The sequence below is a fragment of the Acanthaster planci genome, linkage group LG03, assembly GCF_054643075.1.
Source record: "Acanthaster planci isolate LZ-2023a linkage group LG03, COTS_SCS, whole genome shotgun sequence".
NCBI lineage: Eukaryota > Metazoa > Echinodermata > Asteroidea > Valvatida > Acanthasteridae > Acanthaster > Acanthaster planci.
In genome coordinates this window covers 4,571,919-4,597,403 of record NC_141779.1, presented here as the reverse complement: position 1 = coordinate 4,597,403, position 25,485 = coordinate 4,571,919, and the positions used below count along the sequence as shown (strand labels likewise).

Sequence of the window (25,485 nt, the reverse complement as noted above, 5' to 3'; positions counted from 1 at the left end):
ATGAAAACAGGTAATTGGGCAGCCCTCCTCGAAGGCTGAAGCAAAGGAGAACAGGTAAGCCAACTGTAGAAATTGTACATGTCAGGGGGCTTACAGAGAAACACAAACCAAAAAAACAAAGAACAAATAAAGCACATTGTAAGTACCACAATCCAGAGCAACATATTATGCCATGTATTATGCACACTTCCAATGTTGTGTTCTAATTTTTTTCCCTCTTTGCTGGGGTCAGGCCAAAATTTGGAATTCGGATTAAAAGGACATGATTTCCAGAGCCAGCTGACATAACTTTTCTACAGAACAAAAAAATTTGCATCTGTACGGCAACATGCCAATCCGAACTTGGCACCCAATCAAATGCATTCAACCTGTGAAACATTGATGCACCAAACACTTGGCCATACACTTGTAGCGATACAGCTCATGCATGGGCTCCAAGAACTTTAAATGCATCTTCTACTAAGAATTTGTTCACGATGCACTTAACTGCAAGGCTTCTGAAATTAATGGAGAGCCTGAAGTTGTGTTTTCTACACTAGAAAACTAGTCTGCAACCCCCCATTTGTCTATAAACTGGTCTTTTTACTTCTGTAAACAAATGAGTGAGGTACACAAAAACAATGATTGTTACACGCTTTGCCTTGACTGTTCATGACCCTTTTCTGTGGAACAGACTTGAGAAATATTGACAACTCAGGGACTTTTAAGTCCCAGCTAAAAATGTTTCTTTTCAGAAGATGTTGATTTTAAGTATTTAAATTCAAAACATCTTGATTTATCTTTTGGTGTACTTCTAATGGAGTTTTGTGAAGCATTTTGAGATTTTTATGTAAAACGCTCTTTTCAGACAAAATTATATTTAATGGAAAAATATCCCCCAATAAAGAATAATATTTAAAGTATTCAAAAGGCCACTGTTACAATGGATCCATTAGCAAAAACTTGTGCATATTTGTAAATTTTACAAATATTCCTGCATAAAACTTAATGTTCTGCACAGAGTTCACTCAGAGGAAGTCAGGTTTGCATAGGGATTCTTTCTTCGCCTTCCACCTCTGCGACTCAGGTTCATATTCTTCCCTGGCTGGCTTGTGGATGGCGATTTTCAGTCTTCATCTGAGTCTAAGAATGTTACCCAGAACATTCGGGGGGGGGTTCCTCCCACTTCTGACACTGTATTGTCTTTTCAATGCCTCCTCTCTGCAGGTCTCTTTAGGTTTGGAAGCTACAGTTTTACACAATTTTGACGAGTCCTTTGTTTCACTAACTGCCAAAAAACGGTTAAAGAGAAAACAGAATTAAAAAGGGTAAGAAAAATTTTTGGAGAGAAATCTGTTTTTTCTCTCTGCTTAAAGGCCAGTTCATACTTCGCACGAAAGCGAACGCAAATTTATGACGTCAGATCAAATATTTGCATTGTGAATTCGTAAAAATTTAACACGTATCAACACAAGCAAAACTTTTAATTTGCTTCGCTTTCCCATTCACCAGAAGTATGACCCGGCCTTTAGTAGCAGTAACCGTTGATGAATGGCAGGGACCACGTATACACATCCACACGCGTGCCGCCCTCCCCTAATGCTAACCCACTCTTGTTTTCCTTCCACCTGCCCTTGATCCAAGACCTCTTGCTTGACTGGCTTCTTTGATGCAGTTTAGAGCCAATCAATATCTGGCACAGTGTCAATACCATCAGTTTGGAAAGTGTCCAAAAAAATGAGTGCTATTGATGTCCAAATATCACAATGGGTGCACCTGCTCGTTGTTGAAAGCACACACACACAAATCAAACACTAAACTCAGCTGATATAAAAAATAGAATTGTTACACACTGCACTCTTGATGCAGTATGTCAAATTGGATGTCCAGAGAGGAAAGGAGCCAAACAAGCAGCTGAAATGTTGGAAATGTCCCCCCCCCCCAAAAAAGATAAAAGTACAATCCGTACAAGAGCTTGAGGAATGTATACAGTCAAAAAAAGAATGTTGTGAGGGGCAAGGGAGGTTCCCCCCCCCAAAAAAAAATCACCCATCTCCCCAAAACTACACCAGAATGGACCCTCTTCTACCATTTAAGGTTCATTAGTTTGCTGCTGATAAGTGCTTCCCCCTCCCCCCCTCCAAAAAATTCCACCCCTTGGAAAATATCCTGGTGAGGCTCATGAGAACAAAAAATAATGAACTCATCCGCTCTGACGATTCAGGCCATACAACTGCCGGTCTGTTGAATCGAATTTTCTCCCTGTTCAAGATGAATTTCAAACAACTGGCATGGAAAGAAGTACATTTACATGAACATGCATGCAGACAGGGCAAACATAAGAAGTCTTTGAATTTTTAAGAAGCAGAGTTGCCATATAGATCAATATCAGTCTCAGTGCCCAGAACTGAATGTTCTGGCTCCCCAACGAGACTGTGTAGAGTTTCTTGTTTTGCCATCCTAAAATAGACACGTGGCGCTGTGACACTTCCGATGCACGGAAATTGTTTGCTTTAATGTCTTTCACAGCTGCGGCAGGTCGGGCTGAGGAAAAAGAAAAAGAAAGAAGACGAAAAACTGCCGTGGAGCTGGCAGGCCACAGCTTTAACAGCCAAGCCCTCTGTTTGCCAGGAAAGGTGGAAAAACAGCCAGGCGCTTCGGAGAAGAAGCAACGGCAAGGCCAGAGAGGCTTGGATCCCTCTAGGCTCTAATGAGCGACACAGCAAGATACAAAAGATTGACATGAGAAGTTTCAAGATTTCTCTTTGATTTCTGAAGCTAGTCACGTGGATATGTGCCTCAAGCTACACAGAATCATCGCACATTAATTAGTATCCACCAGCCCTGGAGTAATTTCCGTCTGTTTGACTTTTGTTTGGGTTTCCTGCATCAATATCCCAGGCAAATGACAGCCTTCTTCAGGACAAAGGGGGCTCATTATCGCTCCTAAGTCTTCATCCCTACATGCACACTCTAACTGTACAATCCACACTAACAAGTACATGTGAAATTCCTGCTCTTGGGTCACATCCCTGATGAGAACATTCTGTGAGTTGGCATACACAAAACACTAATGAGTTCCCGCCAGAGGTTGCATAAACCTATGTGGAATTTGTGTGAGAGTACACGGAGGACTTCTGAACTTGCTACACTAAGCAATGTTTATACTGATACCTGTGCTTCAGTGATTACCTTTGGTCTTGTACAAACAGAGGTTCCGCTTGTACAAGTCCATGGAGGTACATGTACATATACACGTACATGCAGTGAAAGTGTGGGGCCTTCCAGCTCCTGTATACCACACCAGGGTGTCGCAGCAAATTTCTCGGGGACTTTTGTCTTGAAGTTTTTTTTAAAAACACATTTTTGCAGTCAAAAATGTTGCATCATGTGGTATCTTTCAATCTCCAAAAGTCAGAAAGTTGAGCCAAAAATTGTCTCGCATCTGGGAGAAAGTTTTGCCAGGGGAAAATACCGGCATCAACTGGCTGACATACATGTACCTGGTATTACCTAAAACAATCCCTATCCCTTAAATAAAAACTGACAGAAAAAAAGCCAGAATGACAGGGAATGCCACTCATACTTGTCTCATTCTGTAATAATGTCTGCCCTTGTGCGAGTCTGGTTATTTCATTATTCCCTGCAGCAACTGCAATTCAATTTCATTTGCGCATTTCAAACCTTTACCCTTGCTGAAATATCATTAACTGCACAGCGCGCATGAATAGACTCAATTAGCCATCTAAAGGTCCTTCGGTTGTTGTTCCCATGACAAGGGCAATCAAACCTACTACACAGTACAGACCCGTCTTTGGTCTGGGATTCTGAGTAGTTAAATGTTTATATTCCTTTTTTTTTAAATTTTGCTCACTGTGCCATGAAAGATCATAAATGAACACTTGAGACAACGAAATGACCCTCATTTGTCACATATTAAAGATGAAAGTAGTATGTCAATGTCTGTTCATGTCATTTCTTTAATTAACTATCAAAGATAGTTCTATTTGAACAAACAATTAAATCCCTCCTCTCTCTACTGCACATCAACACAAAGAACCAGATAAAAGAAAAAGACAGCCAACTCTACAGGCATGCAAACATATGATGTACTGTACTGAGGGATGCTGCTACTGGTATCATACTGTTGCATTTGAAAGACTGGACATGAAAGCATGATCCAAATGACAGTCTTTCTCTGAAACACACCTCTGCTATCACTAATGGAATGACAACTTCACTGCCCACTCGTTAGACACAACAGTCGCTTGTGTTAATAAACACTTGAAATTAAACGTTCCAGTAAAAAAAAAAAATCAACAGTCCCACCCACTCTAATTTCTTATTTCCATTACAGAATGTAACAGAATCGTGATAGCTGTTCAAAATAAATGGCAGATTACAGGAAGCGAGGTGTACCGATCCATGTGCACATCAGCATTAATGTCCCTTTTCACTTTACATTTGATGTGCACAGCTGCTTCCCGATCACACGTTTCCCAAACTGCCCTCGCACGTGCACCAAGTTCCTCCTTTGGGTCGCCACAGCAACAGAACCAAACAGGTTCCATGGGAACCATTGTTTACAGAGGCTGCCGGTCTCGTTCAAGGAAATGAAATCGGTATCCGAAGGGGTACAGTTTCCTCTCTTGACAACACTGAATACCTGCACTCCTGCGACAGAGCGTGCTTAGCCAATTACCACATTCATTTGGAGAAAACTGAGCCTTCATGAGCAGGTTAAATGTAATAAATACCTCAGATCGTAAATGATCATTCTAAAATCTCAGCAGTAGAGATCCACAATTTCTTTAAGGTGCACCCGTGAAACAGCGTGTCTGTACTTTCCAAGACGATAATGAAATGCATCCCTATCTCTATGTTCAATAGTCATGCAATTTCAGCTGCACCCGGCCAGCACGGTCTGTTAAGGACTTAATTCCCAGAATGCACTCGACGGAATAGAGGCCACTTACCTGTGCTTCCCTCCAACTCTTGCAAAGAAAGTTGAATGGCCCTCTGGAAATCCTCATCATAGGAACTTGAAATGCTGCTGTCAACTATTAAAACAAATTGAAACGGTGCACATTGAGGAAAAGCAAAGACCCCTATGGAGTGTCTTTTTACCCATCAAGATCTCAACCTGTGGAATCAATATCTGTGCAATCAGAAGTGGTGCATTTTCCAGTAAGGCCCAAGTTCCAGTGCCAAATTTCGCCACTGTTTTAACAGTGAGACAATTTTTATGTGGTGGGGCGGTGAAATCTGCCTGCGAAAAATGCAACCAATTGGACAACTGATTTTGAGATCTTTGAGTCCTCCCTCCAATGGGAAAACTTTCCTTTTCTTTTTGGATTACATTGGTGCATTCAATCTGCTTTAAAGACCACAACAATGTTAAAGTGAAAATGTGAAGAATTTGGAAGCTGAACAGTGGAACTGCTCTAGGCCGTTTATGAGAGAAACTATTGTTTCTGTGATTTTGTTTGTAATCCAAAACTTACGATTACTAGCCCCCTTCCACAATCTTGAATCTAAAGTAATCATTTGGATTTAAATGAATATCTACGAACACACCACAAAAAACAAAAAAAACGAAACAAAACAAATTAGTTTTGGAGTAACCATTACTTATCGTCACTTATACTCCAAGCAATGGCTCACTACAAAGACACTGCTTCAAGAGGATAACATCAGGCAGACTAGGGTCTGAATGGTGACAATGCCTCTGCGCTGCTTGAGGGCCAATTAAACACCATGCATACACCACATTGGAGCGAGCAGTCGTGCTTTACTCAGCTGCACAATGCAATCCCCCAAGTCCAAAAGAAAACCAAGCTGTTGATTTATGTGACGGAATCGCCACCCACGGCAAGGGATACGCTCGCAAGGAAAACGAGATGTTAAGTGCACGTCCACGGTACTGTTAATTGCCTGGGCAGGGTTTGCAATATCCAGACTATCAGGGGAATCTTCCCTTGATCAGGAGGTTGTGTGGCAGATGAACCTTCATAGTTGTGAAGGATTTGGGGCCAAATTGGCAGCACATGTAATTAACAGTTTAAAATGGAACCAAAAAAATGGCCATGCGCCATTCTACATTTAATTTATAATGGGGGGGGGCAGGGAGGCATCAGTTGAATGATTTAAGGGAAGAACACACCTCTAAAACCCTGTCCCCTCTGATTGGATACAGCAAAGTTTCCCCTTACCTGATTGGCTAGTCTGAGCTAGTATGTTCTGACTGTTTGCCTTGACAGCATTGCTGCTAGTTACTTGTGTGGCTGCTCCATTACTTATTCTGCAAACAAATAAAAGAGCCGAGTTCAAAACCCCATTAACTGCATGGAAATCAAATGTTTTGGAACTGGATTATTTACCATTACAATAAAACAGGACTTCATAAACAGAGATTGTAAAGGACTGTTTTAGTGGAGGAGCTTGGGTGAGAATGCAATCTGCTATTTCCAAGTTAGTGACAGTCTCCACTTTTCAGATTCAACCTACCAACTCTTTACAATCCACAATGTACATGTACGTGAACCTCAGCAACATGCCTTTTTCCACGCATGTCTTGACATCTCACATAATTTCAACTTCACAAATCGGTGTCGACTTGTAACACTAACCTACACCTGCCGCAATGACGCCGTTTTGAAACCAGTACAGAGTTTCCTTCAACTTAAACAAGATTTCACATTTGGAAGAAAACCAACAGACGAGCAAGCCACAATCACAGCCTCCAATGACTATGTCCTCTTTGTGGACTTCGGAAGGAGATGGCAATGCATTTTTATACCCTGGTGACTAAATGTTGACTGCAAAAGCAAGTGGGTTAGTATTCGCCCACCTCCTAAATTCCCCCTTTTCAACCTGAGGCTGACTGAACAGGCTGTAATAACACCAAGAGAACTATGGCTTTAGATATGTCGTCCACTTCACATCAGGGATCAGTACCCAATTTGGCAGAGGCCTAAGTGAGACTGACAAGATCAAGACAGGCCTTACTTCTCCACTCTACGGGTGCCTTCCAGACTCACTGTACAAGACATTCTGATCACGGTGCTACGCAGCCCTTCTAAATTTTCTCTGATATAATAAGTTGAGTGCCTGGTTTCAATCTTTTAATATCCAAAAAATGCAAATTCAAACATAGTTTTTTTGTAAAAACGGAGAACAACTTTTTCCGATTCAGTTGCAAATACAAAAGCATAGAAACATTGTTTCTGAACCCCAAAAGATGCTTCAAAAACAGTCTTTGGTGCAATTTATTACACAGCATGTAATGGCAACAGTATAGCACCAAGCGCTCTGCAGGGGAACTGCATGGGGACAAGGTACTACATCAGCATCAGGATTATAACAGTAATCAGGGCTCCAGGGAAATAATTAAGTATCTGGTCATCTATAACAATCTGTCATGAGTCAATGTACAAGGAGCACATAAGGCCAGCATTCATCTTCAGGTTCAGTAACATAAAAATGACTGAGGGAGTTTAATCCCTCCTTGGATGCAATACTAGTCTGTCCCTAATTGCTCCCCAGCTAAAGCTGGTACCCTTCTATACATACTCCTGAACAGAAATAAGTTGGAGTGTAGTGGCTTGCCTAAGGACATAACACATGGAAAGTAGCTGGATTCGAACCCCTGCACCTTCTGACCACAGATCACGAACCCTTATCACCAGGCCACACTCCCTCGAAGGCCATAAAAAACAAATACTTCAACAGAAACCAGACTGAATTTTGCTGTAAAAGCAACTGAATGAGCTCATAAAGATATCAGGACAACACTCCTCACGAGGTGTCTTCCGCCACCTAGTCTAAAGAGCATTTCTTCCCATCAAGGGCGGCTTTTCATAGAATCTGTCTGAACTGTCACACCAACCCTGCAAAATCACGAATCAAATTAGAAACAAGTGTGCATGTGATGATCATATTTGGCACATTACTTGGTGTGGTGTGTCAGTGTTCCAATCATTTTAATGATTGGACAGGTTTGCTGGAATGCCAGGAAATAAATTTCTCATCCGGTAGAAGGATAATCCAATTGCCATCAGTGCAAATTAAATTGCATCGTTTGATTTTTCACTCCACTGCTTGATTTGATCAAGTGAATGTGAACAAAGTCTTTTACAGGTCATCTTCTGTATCTTAAGCGCATCACTGTGCAGTTATGTACATATTTACAGATCTGCATTTCACAAGGCATGAAAATGTTTTCTCCCTAGTAAAGGCATGATCTTTTTTCCCCATTGTAGGAAATGTTTTCACATGTTGTAACATGAAAATAAATTCCTTGGAAGGGAAAACGTGAGAAGAGAATTTCCTACTCCAATTTAATTGCCAGGTACTGTAACAAAAAATAACCAGACATTGCATTCAGAAGGAACTGCTGAAAGTCAAATCCAAATGTTGAGCTCAGAAGTGACAAAAGATCTGACGTTTTCTACATTCAAGAACAACTGCCATGTTACAGGGAGGCCCACCAAAAACTTGTCTAGAGCTTGAAATGAAGGCCAAAGAGGCCAAAATATACCTTGTGCGGGCCTGATATTTGCCCAACATTTCAAGTGAAAAAGTCTGAAATCAGGCTTTTGTCAGAAAACTGGCATCCCTGTCATGTTAAGAATTTCTTTCAGGGGTTTTATCCTCCAAGGCCGGCCTTACAAATCGGATTTCACAGCAGTATACTTTTTGGACTCTTTGAACAGCAGGAGAAACATCTTGTAGACTGTGGAGAGAAAAAGCCTTTCAATTCAAGATACACAAAAGAGGATCAACTCTAAGTGCCACAACTGAAGACACTTTATGGAATTAGTGGTGCCCAGAACTTGATGACGACATCTCATGTCCTTGAATGAGAGAAGAGAAGAAAAGAAAAAAGCATGGAAAAACAACTTTTGGTGATCAATATTCTCTAACAGCAAAAGTGAAAACTCACTCTCAAAATGAGTGAGTCCCTCATACATTCACTCGAAAGTGTGAAAAAATCACTTCCAAAGAGTGCAAACCAGTCCCAAGGAGTGCAAATCACTCTTTAAGAAGAGCCATATGAAAGGACAACCCTCTTTTTCGAGTTGTCCTTATCATGGCTCCTTACAGGAGCGGAAAGTTCACTCTGATTGAGTGGTTTCACTCATTTGCACTTTGAGAGAAGTCAGGCTTCAAGTACATGTGCCCATAATCAGAGATCAGAGAATTTAGATCCAATTTTCTGTTCTGACAGGACTGGCCTTTTGTGTGGGAGTGTGCACTGGCATTGGCTGGTTGGAGCTGACATTTTTTTGTGTCTCTCGTCGAGGGAAATATCTGCTGGGTTTCTTTTATTTCACAAACATCTGGGAGCTCCCTTCTCACTTTTTTTTTTTTACTGATATCAGAAAATTGCTGTTTTGTGGCCCATGGTAAGAGAACCATCAGGTTGATGAGCACAGTTATTATACACTGTATGCATGCACATGCAGGTCAGCAGTGCCAAGGGCTGGGTTTTCTCGGGAAATGAAAGCTCAGAGTGAGAGAGATAATGCAAGGTTTCAAGTAGGCTCAGCTTCACAGATGTTTTTGTATTTTGGGGGTGGGGCTTGCAGGACAGGGAAGGCAAACAGAGGTGGACTAGATGTGAGGAGGCACTCCTATCTACTGATCCTTGAAAATTTCAACATCCTACTTGTGTAGAAACTATTATTATTTCCAAAGATCTAATGTAATACCCAGTATACCAAAAGTTGTCTCTTTCCAACAAGCAAGCAATATCACCAACTTCCATCACACAATTTGTACATGAGTGTGTTGCAATGTAAATGTGCTCAGAATTCATATGATGCAAGCCTCAACTTTTTTCAGATAACCGTACGAAGGAAGAAGCAGGTTGAACTCTCTTTGGTTGAAAACCCACATGCATGACACCAGTTCATCCCAAAAAGGGAACTGTCTTGAATCGAGGCAATTAAGAAAATTGTTCATTTTCTGGAAAGACCCAGGGCTGGGGTTTGCCCAGAGAGGGGAAGGCAGACTACATGTAGAATGGTTGTTTGCACAAGCATACGGTGCATGCGACTTGAGCTGACTGCAATTGCACCGAGTGTCAATTTATAAAAAGATAAGGTAAAAACGAAAACTGCCAAAAGTGTAACTGTGTCACCTGTCCCTACTTGGGCATGCAGAAATCAGCACCTGCTCCAATAAAATGACACATCAGAGCCAATACCCCATGAGCTAAAGTACACACAAGGGCAGCAGCTGGAGCACTTTTACTGATGGACGGTGGTGTCAAACCACACATGAAACAAAAGCAAAATCATCCCTGACTTCCAAAATGTAATGAATGTTTAGCATGCAAAGCTGGTGGATGCCACAAAATGCATCAATGTTGCCATCGCGCTTCTTTCACGCCCAGAGTTATCATTTCTGTTCATTTCTGCACTCTTTGTTCATTGAATTAAAATAGACAGAGTCGGAAGATGAATATTGCAAAAGTGCTGCACTGACTGCTGTGTTCAGGAAAATGGTCAAGAGCCAGTAGCCGGTATGTCACTTCCACCATTATTTGTGACGCACACCTGAATAATCCTGTGCTAACAATCATGCACACACGTACACAGATGCATGTGAAATTCTTCAGCGATCAAGTGCCACTGTCTCAATGACAGTATCTTTTTTTTGTGTAAAATTAGCCAACTCTCCATGTCTGAAATTTATTTGTAGCATTTGTTTTATTTGGCGAGAGGCTCTGTCTCTGATTGTTTGAGCTCATTATTCTATTCCTCATTTGCAGTTTGGCGAGGGACAGATATTGATCAAACAGTGGTTGAGCTCTGTAACTACCTGTATCAACAGGAAACCTCAGGTAAAGCAGAAAAAGCTAAGCAGATGGTCTCCAAGTGCAATCAATGTCCAGAATCTTTATGATTAATCATCAACAGGGGGCCAGAAGTATTTCGTTGGCATGGCTACAACAACAGTCCACTGATTTACACATTTCACGTTTCTGATCAGCTCTGTTTGTTTTTTTCCCCCTTTTTATTTACATGAAAGAGAAAAAAAAAATCAAATTTGCATGGAGTGCCGGATCTTCAATTAATTGTCCACTTCAACTGCACCCAGTCATTTTCATGGGGGGCAATGAGAAGAGGCCAGATCTCACTGACTAAAGCTCCTCCAAAACTGATTAATTTTTTTTGGGGGGGGAACGAAGTGCTAGATTCTCTCGTTGAAACACGAAACTGAGAGTCTGCCTTTCATATTCATGTCACACTTTGAAAAGCATAGCTTATGAAAACAATTCAGGACACATGTTCAACGTTGAAAGGATTACACATACCTAACAAGAAACACATTTACATGGGCAATTGAGAAGCACAGAAAAGTAGTTACGCTACACTTAAAAAATTGAGGAATAGATCATCTCGACGATGCATCATATTGCGGTACATGTACATCTTCCTGAATATCGGGCAATTGTTGATTATGTACACCTGCTTGCAGACGCGATGTTTTGACCTTTTCAGGAAGCATGTATCTCTAATCCTGTAGATGCCGTTATCTACGTACGTACATGTACATGTAGCCAACACACAAAATCTTAAATCTTGAGTCAGACATTCACCATTCTTGCTCCAAGGAATCTCACAAAAGAGCCAATACGTGGGCGGGGGTGGTCACTGTACGCAGGGCCAATTACATTCCAGGCTGCCTCAAGGAAGGATCCTAAATCGTGCATAAAATTGGCACGTGAGGCCTAACTCTCAAAGTACATCTACCTGGAGTGTTGGAGTTATACTTGAGCACACTCCTGAGGAATTTTCAGTACTAAAGGCCGGTTCATACACGTTCTTCAGATGAACATGAAAGCAACACAAATTTGACGCCACAAAAGATTGGTAGCAAAATTTCGCTAAAGTTGAAATGTGCTCAACTCTTATTTGCAGTGGGGAAATTTTGCTCCGACATCACAAATACGCACTTGTGTTCCCTTTTGCGGCAAGTATGAACCTGCCTTCATTTGATCAGTTTTCTCATCCCTGCAAAATGAGGTCCAATGCGAACAGTGTGAGTTCCTCTGGATCTGGGGAAGATACAAACCTGCAGATCAGGGTGAATGACAGCATGCCAACATATCCGTCAGGCATATAAGTCCTGATACTACACCGTGTTTGTTGAGATCTCTAACTCTTTACATCTCTGATGTTTCTGCACTGACTGCGACATCATCAGTCCATAATGAACTGATCATGGTAGCACGCAGGCAGAAGTTGTCGCAAGAGTGGCTTGAGTGCAGTGCAAACTCGACCCTGCCTCTTTCTGAGTGCACTGTTTCCTGTCAAGACGTTGACTGGTGTCCAATACATCAGGTACCGTTATCGTCATCTCATTTGGCATTGAAACGGAACGAAGGGGGTATTTTCATGGGCACAGAATGAAGCCCGGGCCTTGTCGTGCCTGTAAAACCGTTTATTTGGACAGCAGTGGTTGAAGGGGTTTTCGTTTATAATAACGGGAGGAAAATCCATGGAAATCCTTTGATGAAATAATGACTGACAGGAAAAGACTCAATGTAGGCCTACTCCCCTCTCCCTCAAAACCACAGAAGTTGGGCATTTTAATGGTACCATTTCTTCAGCTCTTAAATCTGGAAGAATCAATCTAAATACATGTATTTGTTTTGCCTTTGTTCATTAAATTCCTGTCAGACTGTCTCAACCAGAGCCAGCAAATTTGTCATAAGAACCCCATCCTAGCAATTATTTTTACAACAGATTCAAGTACTTGGAGGTACAGTTCATCATTTGGAGTGATTAAAAAACTGACAAAATTATTGTTGAAAAGCATACTCATATATACTGTAGATACCTAAATGTATATGGAACTAAACTCCCTAGGAAAGTATTCTTTCTGGAAAGCAATCATTTTTAAAAAAAAAAAAAAAGGGAAGGCCACTTCCAACGATGTGTCTAAAGACACATTTCTGGAACACTGTCGTCAGCAGTTCATTTTTAATTTGGTGAAAGTGCTGGCTAGTGTTGATAGGCTGCACACGGGTGTGCATTCATTATAATTTATCAGTTAAGTGCGCAGCACAGTGTAGCTACAATCGGCTGAATGAGAACACGTCCCAGATGCTGACGTGGGGCACAATTCAAAAAAGACTCGGCCAAGTTTTGATTTAAAATCAATATCTTAAAACATTGTTTGTTTCACAATATTCAGTACAGTATTCACTGAGTTAAACTTCATAGGGACAGTTGTTAGGCATCCTTCTTTGCATTTTGAACACGTCTTTAATTTGTTCCCTCGTACGAACAAAATGCACAAATTCCAAAAGTGAACAGGACACATACCTGTAACTATAACCCAGCAAATGTCTCCATATGATGAAAAGCCCATCTTTTTCAATTCCAGTTAGGTCTCGCTTGCAAACTTCTAACTGTAGCTTTCATATTTCCCCACACATCCTTGGAGATCCATCAACAAGGAGCATTTGGAGGTCAAAGACCTCCGTAATCACATCAGGATGACTCTACCGAAATGTCATGCCCGTCGCCGTGGTGAAAGTGCAGCTCTTATAAACTGAACGTCAGTTTCTTCTTGCCCACGCTTATTCCTCTGAGTGAGCACAAGGCACGAATCAGTCTGGCTGATGCATTCAATTCAGCCACACCCTTTACCCTCACTTATTCTCCACATTGAGCTCACAAGACCATATCTCTGTGTCTTTTTTTATTTAAGAAATATAATCCTCAAGAAAAAAGAGCGAAACAATCTTACATTTCTCACGTTTGGACCCATCTGTCAATCCAATGTCTATCTCATTGAACTGTATCTTCAGATGTAACAAACATCACGCATGAAGAATATGAAAACATTCAATGTTTTGAGAATTGATTAAAACTTGTGAAAAGCAAAAACAAGTAATGGTTTAACAGTAAACGATAGGAAAACTCATTTTTGCACTTTTTAATTTGTAAGTTTTGATGACTGGTAATATGGTGATATTCCCAATATAAAAAAGAAAAGAGGAAAAATTTTTGAAAAATGAAAAACAATATGAAAAAGGTTCACCTCTGCAGGAAAACTTGACTTTGACAGCCGTAGCCCATGAAGGCACTACAAATCCAAAAATGGAATTTAAAAATCATATTCAAGATGTTTAAAATGCCATAATATGGTCAACAAATCCCAACTTTGTTGCATTTACATGTGCCTGTCAAGATTTCAGACGTAACTTTTTTTTTCAAAGGATTCACCACAGCCTGCTGAGAAAGCACCGGGCTGGCAAACTGTGACAAATGACTGCCAAGACAAACAGGTAGAAGAGCCCAAAGCAAACACATGTCTTAACAGCATTGATTGGTTTACATTATACAGTCTGTGTGTTTGTGTGTACGGAGCATGATACTACGCAAACATTACCTAGGCATGAACAAGGAGAGACCAGCTGATACCAACTGGCGCAGTCACACTGCAATGTTCGTAAATTACACATCGTTAGCCCATCCCTTCCAAAAACAGGAGAGACAATCAGCTGGGGGGGGGAATTGATCCAGGTTTCACGCTTGAGAGCCATTTGATTGAATACGCTATATGTACACATTAATTCTCTCGTAAAATTCTTTCAATGCCATGCCTGATGCATCTTGGGTTTCACTGGTAGTTATATTTGAATGCTGCCGATTCTTTCTTATCTGGAAGGAGGCAATCAGTTGTCAGTACTCATACAACAAACGTTACGTGTTGAAATTGACAAGTAGGTGAGGCACGGATGTCCGAGATTGATTGACATCCAGACCAAGACCAGGAGGACTGAAGCATTTGACGTACATGGATGTACATGGACAGAATAATGAGAGGATTAAGGGCTAGGTTTTGGTAAAGCCTGCCGCATCTTTCCCATTTCATTGCTTCATTGGATTTGGATAGGGTGTACAATGACTGCTGGCCAGTTGCTAATGCAGCGGCCAGCCATCAATCATTGTATGCTACTGTCCTACATCATGGTGAAGGCTAGCGAACCGAAAGGTGGTCAGTGGGCTTTTTCTTTGATTTGACCTTGACTTGCATGGTATGGTTTCTTTTTACTTCCACGCTCACTTCAGTTTAAGTCACGAGCAATGTCTCAGACACTAGCACGGCCAAAATATCTAAAATTAAAGTCACACAAATTCATCAACTGTCCAACGGTCACCGCACCTACAAAACAGTCAATCACTGAAATGTCTGTAGATTGTGTAGATGAAACAGCAAAGAGTATGACGAAACTGAAGGAGAAAAATAACAACAAGATTTGCATGTACATGTACGTAGGCCTATGACTATCTGCACCGGGGGAGGGGAAGGGTACCATAAACGGATGCAATTTTCCATTGTAAAATGTACTGTAGTGGGTACATCACTACACTGAAACTGGGCCTACACTGAACAAGTGTGTACTGAACTTAGAACTAGCCACAAAGGCATTTTTGAACTTCATCTCCTGTTGACTGCCTGGCCACTGTTGACGGAGTCTGGGGTGCCCAAGCATGACATGCATAGAGCGGTCCACTCTCCAAACCAAACCACATAATATAGGGTTACAAGATGATGTGTGGACTCGAACACCTTGTTTTTCCTCCCTGAAGAAAACAGGTTCAGAGGCATTTTGGGGGTTAGGGTTATTGGTGGCTTGAGGAAGGGGAACGGTCTGGGAAATCCGCATCTCAAAATCCGCTCACAGGAGTCATCACAGTGGAAGAAAACGGAACATTTTCCCTGAGTTATCTTAACCACAAACAAAGAAAGTAATGTCCATACGAGGAATGTGAAACAAGCACGTGTGTAAATGCAGTGCCAACTTCCACCCCACCTCCCCAAAGTTGCTTTACATATAGTTTCAGCTTGTACCTCTCCAAAAAAGGCGTAATTGAATTCCATCCCTCCAACCACCCCCGCTCCTTCCCCCAAGATTCGGAAGTCTAACATATTTACCTCAGTAATGGGTCTGTGTTGACTGCCGCAAGCACGCGCAAGTATTTGAAGTGATTCGGCAGAGGGGTTTACTAGGAAATGCAAGTGTTTGTGAACCAGTGCCAGCAATATTTCAATTTTTCTGCAAAGATCCTCAAAATGCTTAACGACAGAGGAGGACTTGAAAAACCTGCCATTGCTAAGCCTATTAAACAGAGAGAGACACCATACAAGGTCTACCGGAAGCTCTTTTACAAACCCAATTATGTTTGGATCTTGTGGGATTTCAACAAGCCTGGCCATATAATGCGTTCTGCAAAACAAAATAATTTACAATTCTTGTCAGCACTGTGACAAAACAAAATTCTTGGAATCGCAGCTAACCACAGCAATCCCACCTCCAGCAACCACCATGGTTTGAAACCAAAAAAGGATTTTCTCCAAGAAATCTGGCCCAGCTTGTGAAAGGAATGAACACATAAACAAGAAAAAACAGAACAGGAGGTGCATGTAGGTTGGCCACCATACGTCTCTGTGCAGTCGGTGCCCAGCTGGGGAAAAATAGCTTAATTGGCTTTCACAATGGGCCAAGCAGCAGACAATTACCAGGTACTCATCCATTCAAAATGAGACTGGAAATCCCTTAACGTCAGTAACGCTGTCAGTCTCCTGACAGCGTTTTTTTTCCTCTTGTTTTTCCCCAATAGAAATTTGAAGCAGTGATTTGTTCATCATTTAGCTAATTGAAGAGAGCTTGTGATGCAGTTTCCATTTTATAGAATCATTTTTGTTTTTCTCTCTTAATGATTTCAAACAATGACCTCCTCGCTTTATCAGATCGGAAGATTGGCATGCCTTGTTTTTTGTCCTCTAGGGCAATTACTTGCTTTTTAAGATGGAAAGCTTGCGGTAAGCACCATGCAATATCTCTTTTTGAGTCTGTGTGGTTCTGATAAGAACCGGAGAGGCTCAACGTTTCGGACAGTGTGCTCTGTCCGTCGTCAGGAGACTGAGACTTGCATGGTGTTTACCGCAAGCTTTCCATCTTAGTCGTCTGTCACCATGAATAGCTTGAAATCCCATCTACTTGCTTTTTGTTTTCAATTTCTGAGGGGGCTCTTTTCTGCTTTAGCTCTGAAAGAGAAACTTCAATGACAAACACAACAAAGCTATTCTGAAATGGAAGCAAAGTTGGCAGTCCACACGCCTGTCCACTGCTGAAAAATGCCATACTGTGAATTTCTTGACATGCTATGAAAGAGAGACAACATGGCATTTTGAAAAAAAAAAGCACCAACTGCTCTGTACTGTGTTATGGTACATTATTCCAACAAACATGACTTTAACAATGTACTACAACAATTGATATTTGTGCATGATGGCCCAATTAGGAGTGCAGCGGTCCTGTTCTAAATTCGAATCCCATTCTCAGACTCCATTTTCGACACCTCTTTAACCACTTCCTGCAGGGCAGAATTTACATATGCGGGAAGAGTTTACGGGTGATTTTAAAGATTTTCCATTTTCAAAATTCTTCAAAAATTCACAACTTCACTTACTGGATGCTTGCACCCACACAAGTGACTGTCTGGTGTCTACTCTAATCTGACAGGCGACCTCCATTGATGCCCAGGTATTGCAGCCAGGCCTGGAACCCAGTAAAGAGAGCCCACAATTACGCCGTGTTGTGTAATTTCCTTTGTTCCTGAAATTGGCCTAGTGCTTTGCTGAATGGCAGTGGTGCCTTTTCAACTGCGGCTAGATTAGCATGCAGCGATACCGTATCGCTCACTGCTGGAGTGCTGGAGCACTTTTTGTCCCTGCTGATAATCCGCGGGCGCTGAATGCCGCTAACAGTGGTATACTATTTCAAAACAAAGACGGATTACCTCCGCTAATGCCAGCACATTCCCCAGCAGCTCGGTCTTTTGTTCCGAGTACGGTCTTTTGTTACAAGGCCCGGCTCCTTTGTCCGACTTAGCGCATTCCCAGCTATGCGTACAAACCCGCGGTCTCTGGTACCGGGAACCCTGGCACCGAGGGGTTAAAGTAGAGTCTCACTAGACAGGAAGGAAGTCATTCAGTCCTAGACAATCTGCTCCGAGAGGGAACAAAAAGGGGCATGTTTTTAAATGAAAAGGACGATCCCTTGGCATGAACTCACTCTGTAGGCGCACAAGTGTATGCGCGTTTGGCGCGGGGCACGTTTCGTACGCAACAAATTTATGGTCTTCGTGTGTGCTGAACGCGTGCAGGAACCCAGTTGGAAAACTTCTCAAGTACTAGCCTGTGTTTCTTTCAACCAGGGAGGGTGCACTTATGGGGGTGCACTAAGGGCAGATTATAAATAAAATTTAAATTTCAGAATTCAAATTTTTTTTCTTTTTTGGGGGGAGAAACATTCCTAAGAAATTAGCAAATACCATTGAATAAAAAAATCAATTTTCTTAATCTTCTGTAAGTTATCAACTTGAGACAAATGCCGGAGACAACTTCAAGTCATTTAAATTTACAACACCCCACTTCCTTGAAAGACGCTTGAATTCTGACACAACACCACCTTAATATCCAGAGCCCAATTTCGTAACACTGCTGAACAGCCGATATTGTGCTAACACGGCCTCTGTCCAACAGAGACCACTAAAGAGCACCTCTAAGGAAAACATGTCTTCTCTGATTTTATCTGTTCAAACAAATATGGAAGCATCCAATCGCACACAGTGTCACTTATCTTCAAAGCTCAACTATAACAAGCTAAGAAGGGCTTTTTTCTGTTCATGCCAAGATGCGAATTCTGAATGTGGATTGCATCATTCAGAGAAAACAGAGAAAATGAGGGGAGCCCTCGCCCTGTGTTTGTAGTGGATAAGCCTTGTGCATGCCAAACAACGGCTACATGCTGTTTTATCCACGATGAATGTTTTGACTGCAATGGTAAGAATAATTCCGTGAGGTAAGAGGACTTTTCTAATCTGCAAGGCAGAGTGGAATAGAACACTCAGTCTGTAGCCAAATAACTATACTAAATGTGAACTATACAATATCCAACTCTCAGCTGGAGAGTGTTGCTAAGGTTAAGCTTTTAGGATTATTTTTCAATACAATTTGAAATGACAGGCCCATGTAGATGAAATGGTCTCTAAAACTGATAAGAAGTTGTTAAAACTAAAAAAATGTGGCCTTACTACTAAGGAACTCGTAGTTGTTTATAAAGGCTAAATAAGACGCGTCTTGGAATATGCGGCCCCAGGTTGGCACTGTTGTATGACATCCCATCAAATCAACCAAATTGAGGTCGTACAAAAGAGATTTTGCCAAATAGTTCTTGTTAACAAGTATGTTACTTACGATCAAGCTCAAGTTTCATTGGGCCTCCAGTCACTTTACGGACAAGTTTGTGTGAAGAATTTGTGTGAAGGCCTATAAGTCTGGTAAATTCAGTCAGTGGTTCCCTACATCCCTAAAAGGAGTCACAGGATGGCCTTCAGATCTTCCTGAGTTATTGATGAACATAGCAGCACAACTAACAGATTTTATAACAGCCTGGTACCATATTTTGGACGAATTTTAAATCAACTGTTAACCTAGACTGGTGGACACATGCGTAATGTTCGTTTGGTTTTTTATATCAAAACACATATAATTTTTATATAAATATTGCGTGTGCTTTTAAATATGAACTCCAGGTCCAATTGCAACTCACTGAGCAATTGACTTGCATCTAGTAACTAATATTTGTCTTTTATGATTTTCATGAAGTATAGAGTTTGGCAAATGGATGGTGTGAAATTTTCAATCTTAAATTTTTATCCCGTTTTTCCTCTTAAGTCAAGCGTAAGATTTGTCTTTTCCTTAAAACCTTGCGCAGATCGGAATGGCTACTATGGGGATCCCCTTTTTTGTAATTACGTAATTTAAAAAAAATTTTCGGCCAAATGCAAAAACCTCCTGTTAATTTGCATCTCTGTAGATGCCGAACAGCCTAGTTTAGTCACCTTTAACATGGGGCCTTCCCCTGAGCTGCTCCATTCTTTTCCAGAGCCCGCCTCCAGTCACATTCCATGGGGATTGTATGTAAATATCTAAACCACGTGCTGATAAGGGATTATTGACAAAGAAAGTGCCTGGGCAAGCCTTGGAAAGCCTGGGCCTGTCTTATATCAATGGTCGGTCTCTCTTATGTGTCTCTGAGCTGTAGACAGCTGTCTGAGTAGTTTCATTGTGTTGGGGGTGTCACATTTTTGTGGTTATAACGGAAGTGATCTCAAAACGATCACCTTGGTGCAATGGGTGTAAAAAGTAGGCTCTGTGCAGTGAATTCAGCTGATACACGTATGACAGCGTCCGAGCATTAACATGAAAAAATCGGCCCTGTACATACATTTTAAAATATGTGTGTGGTTTTTTTAAATGTTAATCTAATATTACATGTATCCACTGTACAATTTAGCCTGTTGGGTACAAAACGAGATGGAAATAAACCAGTAATAATAATAAAACGAAAATGTTCTTTCTAAAGTACAAATGTGAAATATTCATTCTTTCCCAGTCTGAATAAAAAAAATTGTAAACTTTGTGTGCTAGTCTGTTTTACTTTTTGTCAATCCGAAGCAATGATGCAAATTTTTAAGATCTTCCTCAGGTCATGCTTAACACATGATCTTGTGGGTCTTGCAATTTATTTCAGTCATCAGCATTAATGAGTTTCAAAAATTTCCTCATTTGGGAGAAGTTACCGATGTTTCACATTAGACGGTATCACCCAATATTGGGTGTTTGTGCGAAGAGCCTTCAACGCAACCACTGCATGTAAAAGCTGTGCAAGGTTCTTCCTGTGTGTGAAGAGCCCGACTGTGCTAACCTTTACACAACATTATATGTTCAGTGAAACAGTAGAATTAATGGGTATGGGCCTCAAGCTGGACCAAGAGAGGGCGCAATTTTCCAAGCAATGGAGGCTCCTTTGGTTGGAACTGAACTTTACTGGTTCACCAACGACTATGAAAGGAACACATTACGGTTGCGTCACTACCAGCAAAATGAACACTCCCGACCAATACGGCTCTTTTTAACCGATGGGTGGCGCTTATGCTCAAGGCGGATAGAGTACCGAAGCGGACACATCACAGGCACACTTCTGAGTGTAAAAGGTATTACCACGGGAACCCGTGCGTGAACCAACATGTGCGAGAACTCCATTCATTTGCACTACACTTCTGGGTTCAATATGATGCCACGGTCATGCTGTGGATTGAGCCAAATATTTTATGTCACATGGTCTACAATATCAATCAGACAGTGGGGACAAATTTGGGTGAGGTATTATTTCTGCTCATAGTGAGCACAACTGTGGGGCCGTTAAGCGGTGATATGCAATGGGGCCCAGGGCATTTGCCCGCACACCACTTACCCTGCAGATGTCCCGCTGCTGCCGGAAGCCACTACTGCACTGCCGCCGCCGCTGCTGCTGCTGCTGGCTGTGGAAGTGGTGCTGCCTGAGTTGCGAGGCTGAAGCTGCTCTGCCTGCTGCATTAGCAGCAGCTGTGACACCTCCAAGGCCCGCAGCAGACCCTCCGTCATACTGCCAGGCTCTGCCACCCCTAACAAAAGAATCAATTAACTATAAGCAAGAATACCTCTCATCCCGTCATCTTTTGTTCAGTATGTCAGTTCAAAATGGCCCACTGTTTGAAATGAGGTGTCCACTGACAGTTCTCTCAGAGTAGCTATCATTAACCGTCCCAGCTACAGTTAAGAATGGTGTTCTGTGTTCTGTGTTTATTGGGCCGGAAAACTGCTGCCCCAAACTTTGGAGCCCATTTTCTATGTGAAAGCCTTTTTTTCTTGAAGATATCATGTTGGGTAACTTCAAAATGGAGTTACAACCAACATTAGCTGGACCCTTATATTTATTGTCACAAAATCTACTTCCAACTTTGCATTCTCCACGGCCTGGGGCTAGTGAAGGAATGTGCAGGGCCAACCATGAGGGTGGGGACCCATGAGTTGAGACTGCCTTTCATTAAGTTTCACCGCCCACCTCTGTTTGCAGAGCCATGCCTCTTCCTGTGGCTGTTGAGGTGCAGATCCAGGAATGCCAGCGGGGATTCCTCTTGCTGATCGCCTGACGATTCAGCCTGAGCAACGGCCTCCTGCAACGAGGCCTCGATGGCCTGTCGTAAGGCTTCGTCCTATTGCAAGCACAGAGGCAATCTTATCAAACCTCATCACAGTAGAAAATTAACACCACGCAACAAATTCTCAAAATGTGGAACAGTGGTCCTACAAGTTATGAATGCTTATCCACCTTCCACAAAAAGCTTAGAAACCATTCTGAAGCAACAAAATTTAATCTCCATCAGTAATTTCCGCAAAAGCTTGAGTTCAGTTTCTGATTAAAAATTGTCCAGCTCACACAAGCAGTGCAACACATTTTTCCTAGGTTTATCAAGATTTAAGGCATGGTTCTATTACTAGTTAAATATACACACACACAAAAAGGATACCATGCGGAGTGTGTGAGTAGACAGTGCACCCCTGCACAGGTGTAAGCCCCTATTCCTCATTGCAAGTAAACCTCCTGCTATAGTGTGAACTCTGTGAATGTACATGGAATTCTTAGGCCTATGTTCTTGTGCACTTTGATCCCGGTATTTTCCTGTGTGGGATGTTACAATTTACATGCATCCAGATATGAAGTGAAACCGATATCGCACTGGCTGGGCCCTGGGCCAGCCTGCATATGACTCTCACTGAGAGGTCCTTTCGTGCCAATTTATAATCCTGGGTGGAAAGCGGCAAGGACAGGCACAGTGCCCTGCCCAAGGACACATCATGTGTCCTGGTGCTGGATTTGAACCCCAGACCCCACGATCGGGAGTTACATTTACAATCTCCAGACAACACCCTTCCTACCTCCTCATCCGAGTCACTTTCCCAGCTGGACTGGTGGAGATTGGAGGGTCGGCGGGGCAGGCGTGGTGGGGTGTCAGGGGGCAGCAGGCCCTTGCTGACGGCCGACAGGAACTCGTGACGCTTACGGAGCACTAGCTGGGCAGCCTGGACAATCTTGTGCCTTGGGGTGCGGAGGTAGTGGCGGGCTACCATCTGGGACAGGGTCTCTGTGGCCTCTTCCAGCTCATTCTATGGAGCAGGGAGTTTGAATTGGTTTGAGGGCTTTTTGGTTACATTGTTTGTTTCTGAAATAGAACTAGAACAGGTGAAACTACACTAATGTCGCCCGGTTTCACTATTTCAATGCATTCCGGACAACACAAACCCAGATACCCCCAATTTCATGGAGCTTGATTGTGTTGTAGTGGAATCCATCAAAAGTACCGGTACAAGTAAAATCGCAAGACAATTGACAAATCAAGACAAATGTACTGGAAGATAGCAATAACGAAAGAATGCTTTCTTAACAGTTCTTTTTCACATCTCATAACTTTGCAGGGAAAACTGGTAAGTGACCTGCGAGAAATTTCAAAGACTGAACAAACTTAACCTTACCCACTGTGTTCAAATGCACAGAATATGCCACTGAATACTGCTTCCTATACAATTTTGGAGGATTCAGGAAGGGAAGTTGCTTTAGCAAAGTCTAATTACCAGCAAAAAAGGCATACAGGGGTAGAGGACCCATGCAAGATATAGGGCCCCCTTCCTTTTTGTCATGACCCAAGGTTCTACAGGCACCCCCTTACTTTTTTGTGACCACGCAACTGTTTATTTGGTGCTACATATTAACCATTGGTTATTTGTAAGCTTTCTCTAAGCAGGAAACGGCCACAGACTTTCAAGTAAAGGATGATGGAACTTCCTGTCAGGCACTGGAAGGTTGGTGTGGGAGCCTTTGTTCTGGGGCCATTCTATCTCCAGACTCCGAGGAGTGTAGAACACTGACCCTACACCAAGCTCAACCAGTGTCTGATTGCTTTCATGCTTTACAGAATACTGGAGATAAAATAATGTACACCACTGGATAGCTTTCAGCATGTAACCTTGCAGTTTCCACTCACCTGCATGAACTCAAAGATCTGTTTGCTGCCCTCTCTGTCCTCCAGGTAGTAACCATAAGGATAGGAGAAACGCAGGATGCGGCGAGCCCGAAGCAGCTCCTGGATCGACTCCTCAATGAATTTGGTTGCCTCAAGACCTGAACACCAACAAATGCAGAAGCTGTTCTGAACTACTTTTAATCAATTTCGACTGCACTTGCGAGAAGTCATATTTGGCAAACAAGTGCATCAGTCAATGGGGATATTGTGATAGTTCATCATCAGACAGGTTTAGTATGCAAACACATGTCCACATTCCACAATAGATACTTTCAACCTACCATTCACGTTGCACATCATGTGAGCATGTGTACGAGCTTCACAACCTCAAATGATCACTGCTCATTGTCATTCAAATTGGTAGCCACTCATACATATGCAGTGTTTGTGGCAAATCTCATTTTGAAATATAAACTGATAACGAAGCCATTTATCTATAGTAAAGATTGCAGTAACACCATGTATTTATCTCTTCTTTGAGTATGTGTGGTTCTGAGAAGAACTGGGGAATAGCTCGACGTTTCGAACAGTGTACTCTGTCCGTCTTCAGGAGACTGCAAAGGCAGTCTCCTGAAGACGGACAGAGTACACTGTTCGAAACGTCAAGTTATTCCCCAGTTCTTCTCAGAACCACACATACTCAAAGAAGAGATAAATACACGGTGTTACCGCAATCTTTACTATAGATCTAGTTTCTTTCACCATGAAAACCTTTAAGTCTTATAGAAGCCATTTATGCTGCATAAATTTGAAGCAAAGCTACCCCCAATTTCAAGTCCACACATTACCTTCCTCTCTCACCACACAGCCTTGAGCATAGTTTTGTTTCTTACTTGTGGAAATCCTAAGACCTCACGCTGATCCTATTTCTTCTCACAGCTTTGAACAAAGTCTAGTTCCTCATCCTGCAACTCCCAATTCCTGGTGCATACTCCTGTCTCCCCCTCACTGGAGCAACATAGTAAACTCCCATCTCTGACTCCCCCGACCCACTCCTCATGTGGGTTCCAGTCTCCCTTCCTCACCTGCTGGCCCTGAGCGAGAACCCAGTTTCCTCATCTTGAAGGCGGCCTTGCGCAGGAGTGGTTCCTCAAGGCTGTGGCTTAGGCCATGGTTCTTGAAGCGGGTGTAGAAGTGGATGAATCGGTTTAGCTCCTGCATCTCGCAGTGTTTCTTCTCGGCCTGAAGGAAATATGGCAATATTGAGGGGAAAAAAAAGTGTACATAAGAAACAAATATTCACATCTGAAGATAGGAAAATAATTCCTCGTTTTCACAATCCATGCAGAAAGTTTTGTTTCAATGCAAAAGGAACTGTGTTACTTGACAAATTTCCAAAAATTTAATCAAAATGAAAACCTTAATCTAAACGAAAAAAAGATCTGATTCACGCAAGAATCTCTTCATCGGCATTTGCTCACTTTTTCCATACTGCCATGAGGCTGTTTTTTCAAAAATTTTGCAAAAAGATATCACTCTCAAAGAAATGAATGCCATTCCACTGATG

At 42.0% G+C, this 25,485-nt stretch overlaps 1 protein-coding gene across 1 annotated transcript in view; it reads right to left on the bottom strand.

The window, feature by feature from the left end:
* The window catches only part of ankib1 (ankyrin repeat and IBR domain containing 1), a 56,970-nt gene that overhangs the window by 7,099 nt on the left and 24,386 nt on the right, over nt 1–25,485 (bottom strand). Inside the window, exons 15-21 of the mRNA XM_022246625.2 lie at nt 25,004–25,160; nt 23,940–24,076; nt 22,837–23,064; nt 21,962–22,112; nt 21,332–21,521; nt 6,192–6,280; nt 4,956–5,039 (exon numbers count right to left, since the gene is read on the bottom strand). Of these exons, the coding sequence (XP_022102317.2) occupies nt 4,956–5,039; nt 6,192–6,280; nt 21,332–21,521; nt 21,962–22,112; nt 22,837–23,064; nt 23,940–24,076; nt 25,004–25,160 (1,036 nt within the window). The remainder of the gene's footprint in view (nt 1–4,955; nt 5,040–6,191; nt 6,281–21,331; nt 21,522–21,961; nt 22,113–22,836; nt 23,065–23,939; nt 24,077–25,003; nt 25,161–25,485) is intronic.